Below are 10,009 nucleotides of genomic sequence, written 5' to 3' on the forward strand. Positions count from 1 at the left end.
CGTGTTGTCAATTCGGCGAGTAACTTTGACAAGAATGAATGAACAGACGCATGTCGTTGCCGCTATACTGTTATTATTATGGCATTTCTCCCTGCAGCACCAACTATACTCGAGGCTTGTTCAAATTCGCCAAATGAACGTCCTCGTTGTGCAAACATTTTATGGTCGCCGGCAGGAAAGGAGGAGAAGACTGCAAGCAATCCTGCAAGAACCACCGGAACTTCCTGTAAATGATCTGAAAGTCCGAACCATACAGAAAATGCTTTCACACTAGAAATGAACCAAACCTTTGTTCAGTTTGATCCGGACTGAGACTCTTTTCGTCGGACCAAATTTCATCTGTTTGGTCCGGACCGTGGTTCGAGGGAGGTTTCACACCTGTAATTTTGATTCGGACCAAACTGAAAAGTCCGAAAATCCGGACCAAACAAGGTAGGTGTGAAAGGGCCCTGAGGCTAGAAGGCAAAGGCCAACAGAGGGTTGGTGCAAAACCTCGGGCAGGACAAGGCAAAGGACTGAAGTTGACACAGAACAAAAACACGACAAGACAGGGCAAAGCACTACAACGATTAAAGGGGTGGTTGAATATGATTTCACTTTTCTAAGTTCACTTTAGTAAGTGTGTAATGTTGCTGTTTGAGCATAAACAACATCTGCAAAGTTACAACGCTCAAAGTTCATATTTGCTTTTAAAGAAATTGCTTTTTAAGGACTACAACAAACGTCTGGGACTACATAAGCTTCCTCCTGGGTTAGTGACATCACCAATCCTAAAATGAACATAAACCCCACCCCCAGGACACGATTTATAGATTATCAAGACCAAATATGCTAATCAATGACTAGAAGATAACTACACACATATGCTACATAAATTCACCAACTAACCATTCAGAAATGTTGTCTACATGTTGTCACTTCTTCTTGAGTCTCTCCATCTTTCTGACTTCGGTTTGAACATAAAAGGCTAAAAGTTGTTGAAATTTTCAGTGCATGTCTGTGTGAGGTAAAAGGACACAAGCTGTTGTAGCTCCGCCCCCTGTGCTGGGAGCAGCAGCTCATTTGCATTTAAAGGAACAGACACAAAAACTGTGCGTTTTTGCTCACCCTCAAAAAGTGACAAATTTAACATGCTATATAAAAATATCTGTGGGGTATTTTGAGCTAAAATTTCACATACACACTCTGGGGACCTCAAAGACTTATTTTACATTTTGTGAAAAGGGCATTATACCACCCCTTTAAAGAATTAAAGGTGGATGCACAAAAAAAAAAAAAAACTTCTGGTATATGGCAAATTTACACAACACTTACTGCACAGAAAAATCCACTCGTAATAACCTAGAAAACTGTTTAACACTTGATGGCTGCTCTGTCAAGTCTTTGTCGTCGGTTAGGAACCTGGGTGTGCTCTTTGATACCAATCTTTCATTTGAAAGCATTTGAAAAATCATATTTTTTAATCTTAAAAATATATCTAAATTACGACATATGCTCACATGCTCTTAATGACAAATGCAGAAAAGTTAGTTCATGCGTTCATGACCTCAAGGCTAGATTATTGTAATGCTCTTATGGGTGGTTGCCCTGCACGCTTAATAAACAAACTACAGCTGGTCCAAAACGCAGCAGCAGATCATTGCATACATTTTAAAATCTTGCTGATTACTCATAAAGCACTAAATGGTTTAGCTCCCCAGTACTTGAGCGAGCTCTTAACGCATTACAGTCCTTCACGTTTATCGTGGTCTCAATTCTGGCTAGTTGATAATACCTAGAATATCAGAATCAACTGCAGGCAGTAGATCATTTTCCTATTTAGCACCAAAACTTTGGAACAGTCTTCCAAACCTTGTTTCAGGAAACAAACACCCCATAGAAGAAAAAGAAAAAGAAAAAAATCTCTTTAACGTCTCAAATTTTTCTCCTAGACAAAAATGAGGTTACTTTGACATCAAATGGAGACTTTTGCTTGAGTCTCCTGCTTCTCACACTTGTCTCCTGAGACAAAAACTCTAACACACACACAATGGTCTCTTTTATAGTTTTAGAAGAGATCTCAACAACATCATATATTTATTGAGAGAAAATGAGACAAGACATGAAAGAAACATAAGCAAGAAAGAAGAGAAAAAACACCAAAATCAAAGACACACATATGAACAAACATACAATATATAGTGCAAAGAGGTTTCACAGCACTTCTCATAACATCTGATGTACTTGTTACATCATAAGAGGAATTGCATCAATGCTTATATTAGTCTGTCTCATCCTTACAGCCCTGAATGTCAGCAGAGATGCAACTAGATGAGAGACAGATGCCCTGTGAAGAAGACCATGAGAACCAGTAAAGTCCTCTGCACAGACCCTATGACCAGTTTTCTGCAGAGCTGCTTTATAGATACACTCAACTCATAGCAGAATTGATGAACTGATTTAAACTGAATAATGACTGTTTACTATTGTATTTTTAGAGCTGCTTTACAGCAGAATTGAATTATGTTTGCATCACTGAATCATTTTTAAGCTGTAAAATTGGCAGGATGTTTTAATGGGACAAATACCTCTTATATCATATGTCAAAAGATCAAGGCAAATTTGATTTCTCATGTCATGAGAAACTTTACAATCATATAGGTTTTGGCACAATATAAGCCCTGGCAAGATGTATTTTCATCTAACTGTATTTGATAGTTGATGTAAGAGTTCTTGCGTCAGTGGTCCAAAGACAAACCTTTTGGAGGTGTGCAAGTAAGCTCTTTGTTTTCATCCACACGGGCTACTTACCTTCAGGAAATCTAATTTTGAATGTCCAAGTCTTGCAACAGATTTTCTGACCCACACAGATATCTGATCTCACCCAAGTCAGACTGGGATTACACAAAGAGACAGAAGCAACTTTCCCAGGTAGTGGTGGGAGAAACAGAGCTTTTCTCGAAGCTCCGAATCAACTGAACCAATCATTCACTGTTTTAAGAAGCTCAAAATACTACACGATGGCGACATCTGCTGGTCAAAACATGTAGGTGTAACGAAAACGCAAACATGCAAACTGTATACACACACACACACCACTGATATACAAATGAGACAATTAACTACTGCTGTTATTTTTTATTATACAAATAAGCCAATAAAATGTCAAATGTCAGTTAACCCTCTGGGCTTCTTCGGAGCTATTGGCAGCCTACTGGCGTTACATGGCATTGCACTGCACTTCTCGTTTAGCGCCACTAAATGGCGCTCTTCTCACGTCAAATATATATTTTTCTCTAGATCTACACTCCATTCTAATGGAAAATGTTGTATTTATTGAAAACAAATTAATAAAATTATATAAAAAATATATATTAATTATATATTAATTCTAATGGAAAAATAGCTCAAAAAATGTATATAATTAATGCAAAGTATCATAAAAATCTTTTAAAATTCTAAATAAAGATCAAAAAATATTATTGAACAAAAATACATTTCATTGGTTTTCATGGGAAAAACAAAAATTAAATTATAAGGCTTCGTCCCTTTTTGCCCGAAAGGAAGCCGAGAGTGTAGTATTAATGAGGAAGCCCAGAGGGTTAAATCGCGCCTCCTAACGTCAAATCTTTGAAATTACAGAAGAAGATAAAAACAAACATGGCAGCCTCCTTGCTGGTGAGTTCAACTGTCCTGCGTGCATACATTTCATTTATTGAGGAAATTGTTGCTGTTGTTTTTCTCTCCACAACACACGCCAGAGTTTTACATTTCAATTGGTTCATTTTATAATCGAGTCACTTGTGCATAGTTCTATACTAGCAAAAAACTAGCAAAATGCTCCATGTTACCATGTTTATACCATGGTAATGTAATGTTTTGTTGTTGCTTTGTACCTGGTACCATGGTGTTATGAAGTAGCTACCTAAAGTGTAATGTCAAGGAATTAATTAATTCGATTCAAATTCAGGAATTAAATCAATTCCTGACGCACAATTACAATTTGAATTTATGAACGTAGATTTTAAATTAAATATTTCAAAGAAACTGCTCCAATTGTCATATTTAATAGAATGCAATTTTCAGTATTAATTACCCATAAACATATTAATCCAGCCAGCACCACATTTTTCACACGTATTTTCAGAAATTGTAATCAATGTTTGAAATGCCACCTATAGAAATTAATTCAGCTCATGAATTGAAAGAAGGCTGATTGTTCAGAATTATAAATGGTAACCCTTATAAATGTCATGGAACTTGCCATTATATATCACCGTACCATGATGATAATGCCATCTGATCTCTCATCCATGAAACCACAGTACTTCTGTGAGGGCTAAATTCATGCTACAGTTTCACATACTAAATATTATTAGTCTAAGTTTCATCAAGACTATTTTGTTGTTAGCTGGATATGCTTTTTAATCTGAAACTTGTTCATCTTCTTGGTAGCATCATGTTGTAAATGCTCTTTATGTCTCATATATTGTCTCTTTCATAAGTCCCATGGCATGAGGAGATGTTCAGCACACACCTGTGCTGCTGCTGCTGTTGCTGTCAGGAGGGGTTTGAGTTCAGCTGCTCCTCCATCCGTCGTCACCAGGCTCTTATTAAACCTCAGTCGCTACTTCTATGATGTGGAGCACATTGTAGGTTGGAATGACTGGGCGAGGACGAAATTGGTCAGAAGCAAGAATACGTAAGTGCCAGTGTATGTGTGCTCAGATGTGTTGATGTATGTTGTCTTATTGCCCAATAGAATATTGCACAGTAAATGAAAACCATAGTGGCTGTATAGTGTCTCTATAAACAAATAATTTTTTATTCATTTACTTATTTCTTTCTGCTGAAATGTTGACTTTACGGTCTTTTTTCTGTAGGTTTTTTGGTTATGCACAGCAGAGGTTTGGTGATAATATAGCAGCGGCCTATTATATTCTGACTCTCAGAGGGAGCTTCAGGTAAGAGTCCATGATGTGACGCCCCTTTTTTAAATCCTATTTTTTTATGTCTGTTAATCAATTAAAAACTACATTAAAATGAAATTCAAACATTCATTAATTGAATACACATTTTACTGCTGAATCTTTTTTGTGAATTAAAGTTAATTGAGGGCATAAAGTCTTAAGTCATTATGAAGAAAAACAGTTCATTCAGTTTTCTTTCGTTAACATTAGTTAACTACATTAACTACAATGAATTTATTAATCTTAGTTAATGTTTATCTCAGATTAATACATTTATGGAGTTCCTCGCGTGGCGCTCAAAAATGGCCGAATTTACCATATTTTAGTTCTATAAGTGTTTTTATTTAATCTTTTCTATTTGTAGGGGATTTTATGGTACTAAATTATATTTATACAGTAGTTACAGTGAGGAAAATAAGTATTTGAACACCCTGCTATTTTGCAAGTTCTCCCACTTAGAAATCATGGAGGGGTCTGAAATTGTCATCGTAGGTGCATGTCCACTGTGAGAGACATAATCTAAAAAAAAAAAATCCAGAAATCACAATATATGATTTTTTAACTATTTATTTGTATGATACAGCTGCAAATAAGTATTTGAACACCTGTCTGTCAGCTAGAATTCTGACCCTCAAAGACCTGTTAGTCTGCCTTTAAAATGTCCACCTCCACTCCATTTATTATCCTAAATTAGATGCACCTGTTTGAGGTCGTTAGCTGCATAAAGACACCTGTCCACCCCATACAATCAGTAAGAATCCAACTACTAACATGGCCAAGACCAAAGAGCTGTCCAAAGACACTAGAGACAAACTTGTACACCTCCACAAGGCTGGAAAGGGCTACGGGGAAATTGCCAAGCAGCTTGGTGAAAAAAGGTCCACTGTTGGAGCAATCATTAGAAAATGGAAGAAGCTAAACATGACTGTCAATCTCCCTCGGACTGGGGCTCCATGCAAGATCACACCTCGTGGGGTCTCAATGATCCTAAGAAAGGTGAGAAATCAGCCCAGAACTACACGGGAGGAGCTGGTCAATGACCTGAAAAGAGCTGGGACCACCGTTTCCAAGGTTACTGTTGGTAATACACTAAGACGTCATGGTTTGAAATCATGCATGGCACGGAAGGTTCCCCTGCTTAAACCAGCACATGTCAAGGCCCGTCTTAAGTTTGCCAATGACCATTTGGATGATCCAGAGGAGTCATGGGAGAAAGTCATGTGGTCAGATGAGACCAAAATAGAACTTTTTGGTCATAATTCCACTAAACGTGTTTGGAGGAAGAAGAATGATGAGTACCATCCCAAGAACACTATCCCTACTGTGAAGCATGGGGGTGGTAGCATCATGCTTTGGGGGTGTTTTTCTGCACATGGGACAGGGCGACTGCACTGTATTAAGGAGAGGATGACCGGGGCCATGTATTGCGAGATTTTGGGGAACAACCTCCTTCCCTCAGTTAGAGCATTGAAGATGGGTCGAGGCTGGGTCTTCCAACATGACAATGACCCGAAGCACACAGCCAGGATAACCAAGGAGTGGCTCTGTAAGAAGCATATCAAGGTTCTGGCGTGGCCTAGCCAGTCTCCAGACCTAAACCCAATAGAGAATCTTTGGAGGGAGCTCAAACTCCGTGTTTCTCAGCGACAGCCCAGAAACCTGACTGATCTAGAGAAGATCTGTGTGGAGGAGTGGGCCAAAATCCCTCCTGCAGTGTGTGCAAACCTGGTGAAAAACTACAGGAAACGTTTGACCTCTGTAATTGCAAACAAAGGCTACTGTACCAAATATTAACATTGATTTTCTCAGGTGTTCAAATACTTATTTGCAGCTGTATCATACAAATAAATAGTTAAAAAATCATACATTGTGATTTCTGGATTTTTTTTTTTTAGATTATGTCTCTCACAGTGGACATGCACCTACGATGACAATTTCAGACCCCTCCATGATTTCTAAGTGGGAGAACTTGCAAAATAGCAGGGTGTTCAAATACTTATTTTCCTCACTGTATAATGCATTTATTAACTTTTTGAGCATAGACCTGAAAATGAAATGTCCAGCTTAAACTGTGGTGAATCTTGGATGCTTTGGAGCACAGACTTAAGTTGGGTCTGTTTTTAAAGAAGCCACTTCGCAGTGAAAAAATGTAATTTGAAAAGTGAATTTAAACAAGTTGTGTTCCAAATTTGAGTTTTCTATATGTGAGAGTGAGCTTTTTCAGTAAGATTTTGTTTGTACCAAACGTTTCCACTAGATGAAATTCGCTTCCCGTTAATTTCCAATGCGGTCATTTTTGTACAAGTGTGAATATCTTTTTCATTTAACCTTTTTGAATATTTTTTTTGTGTGTTCACATAGCAAGTGCCAAAACCTTTACCCAGTTTCATGCCATTCTAATGAACTAACATGAACATGATATTTATTTTTTTAAGAAACATTAACAAAGGTTAATAAATGATGTAAGAGAATAGTGTTCATTGTTAGTTTATGTATTAACTTATGTTAACAAATGAGACCTTATTGTAAAGTGTTACTCTTGAGATGAAATCCTTGAGTAGTTTGGCTTAATATTTCATAATTATTTCAAACAAAACTGCTTAATTACTATTTGTCTGCCGAATCAAAATCATGTGGTGCAGGGAAAAAGGCAGGAAATGAGATCATAGAGAGTGTTATGGACAGTAAGTCCTTAAAGGGATAGTTCACTTTTCTGTCATCATTTACTCAGCCTCAAGTTGTTTCAAACCTGTATGAGTTTATTTCTTCTGCTGAACACAAAAGAAGATATTTTGAAGGATGCTGGTACCCAGACAGTTGATGGACCCCATTGACTTCCATAGTATTTTGTTCCTACTATGTCTGGTTACCAGCATTCTTCAAAATATCTTCTTTTGTGTTCAGCAGAAGAAAGAAACTCATACAGGTACTTGATGTTGAGTAAATGCCGACAGAATTTTAATTTTGAAGTGAATTATTCCTTTAAAATAATAATGGTATTGAAATTAATGGTATAAAAGTTTGTATATGAAATCTAACAATACGAAACCAACATGAATACAGTAGAACGTAGCTTTTTTTTTTTTTACTTAATATTAAATATATTTTTGGACACTTTTATATGTCATTGATCATAAAACGTTTATGAACCCATCCAGCGAGTAGATGGTCTCCATTGCTCGACCTTTGTGTCTCTAGATTTGCAGGCCAGTCTGAATGGTTTCGTCCAGACTCGAGAGGAAGATTCAGCTATGACTTCATGAGCACACCTGACGCACAGATAGAGGAAGTGGATCTGAGTGGCACCATAATAAACCATAATGGACTTGAGAACCTTGGTAATCAACTTCTCCTGATGTCTCAGCTTTTGACTAGTCAAGTATGAAATCCTTCCTTATTATGAAGCCAAATTATGTTTCGAGATTCAGACGGCAAAGCAGCAGCTAATATAGTTTTTGTTCTTGGTGTGAATTGGCCTTAACCCATTGTTATCAATGAATGCTGTTTACTTCTGTTCTGGGAGTTGTCATGATTGATGTTGAACAGTATAGACGTAGCCAACAGAAAATCCCTTCCTGAATCAAATGGGGAACAAAACATATGATCCATATGAAGATTATGAAGTGTTCAGCTGCCAGTAAAACATATTGTTGTGGTGTATTTTTGTTCTCTGGCTCACTCAAACAAATTGTCTCTTCTCAGTAAAGCAGAATAAACTGCAGAGTCTCTGTCTGCGAGGATGTCCTGAGGTGGACAACTGGTTTCTTGCACGTCTTCATGTCTTTGGAGAAAGTCTGGTGGAGTTAGACGTGTCGCACTGCCCTTGTGTCACTGTAGGAGGTCTCGCTGCATTACAAAACCTCAGGTGATTTAATCAGTTTTCACTTTGGACTTATGGCCGAAAATACTGTTTTAGTAGTCCTTTGGTTTTTATTTCAGTCTGACATGTTTCCCAAAATATTTTTAGGGCAACAAATAACCAAATCATACCTTGTATGTTTTTTTTAAACCTAATTTTCTGTGTTATTTGATCCCCACCCCCTCTGTCTTTACCCCACAGAAAGCTACAGCGTCTGGATATTTCGGGACTTGCCCGTCTTCAGAGTCCAGGCCTGGTCCGGATTCTGCTGGAGGAAATGCTGCCACACTGTCGGGTCACTGGAGCTGAATACGAGCAGGGCCTGATCCAGCCAGACACCCGAGAGCCAACGGAGGAGGATCATGAAGCTTCCGCAAACACTGGAGTCAGACATATATAAACTACATGGCTGAGTTATAGTGTTGCACCCATGTATGTTCTGTGTACTTATTTATAACTGTTGTAAAATACATTGTACTTTTGAGACGGACACAATAAAGTTTTATGTGTAAATGTTGAGAACTTGTTCTTAAAACATGATTTGTTCCTTATAAACCACTGCTTTCCCACTTGCACTTTTCTTACTGCGTACTTGCCACAAAACCACTGAGCAATGTAAGGTAACTACATGGGTTAAGGTTAGGACGCAGTTAGTCAACAAGTACATGGTATGTACATGTAAAACCGTAAAATAAAGTGCTAGCATTTTCCCTTATGAAACAGCACTGTGGTGGTACATGGTAATACTATGGTACCATCCATAAAAGGTGTTGAGTCTAATTAGTCAGGCGGAGTAAATCCTGTAATCCTTTTCATGGAGGTGTGAGGATATCTAAGTGTTAGACAGACTGAGGCACATGCAATGGAAAGGTGGATGAAGAAATTTCGTTATAGGTAATGTTTTTCTTTAATGTTAATATTTAAACAAGCTACTTTCAATCAAAAAAGAGAAATATTAGGCTTAAAAGTTCACTTTACGGTTTGTAAATTGTCCTTGAAACACATGTTTTTAAGAAATATAATATAAGAACAAATCATTAGATCTGATTTGATCTGATAAATAAATTGTAGACAACTATTATTATAAATAATATAGAATTTGTAAATAATGGTAATTTTCACGATAGCCGAACTGGGCGTGCACGCGAGGCCCAAAAGCTGTTTCTAATTGGTCAGGTGCGATAAATAAATAAAAATTAAA

General features: G+C 37.5%; 1 protein-coding gene across 1 annotated transcript; it reads left to right on the forward strand.

Moving 5' to 3' along the window:
• Positions 1-3,617: 3,617 nt before the first annotated feature.
• dmac2 (distal membrane arm assembly component 2) lies at positions 3,618-9,380 on the forward strand. The gene is made up of 6 exons (XM_084127383.1): positions 3,618-3,657; positions 4,485-4,681; positions 4,863-4,943; positions 8,148-8,287; positions 8,652-8,814; positions 9,010-9,380. The coding sequence occupies exons 1-6, from the start codon at positions 3,640-3,642 to the stop codon at positions 9,206-9,208; spliced, it is 798 nt and encodes a 265-aa protein (XP_083983509.1). The 5' UTR covers positions 3,618-3,639; the 3' UTR covers positions 9,209-9,380.
• Positions 9,381-10,009: the final 629 nt, after the last annotated feature.

Source organism: Abramis brama, assembly GCF_963993115.1.
Source record: "Abramis brama genome assembly, chromosome: 10".
Lineage (NCBI taxonomy): Eukaryota > Metazoa > Chordata > Actinopteri > Cypriniformes > Leuciscidae > Abramis > Abramis brama.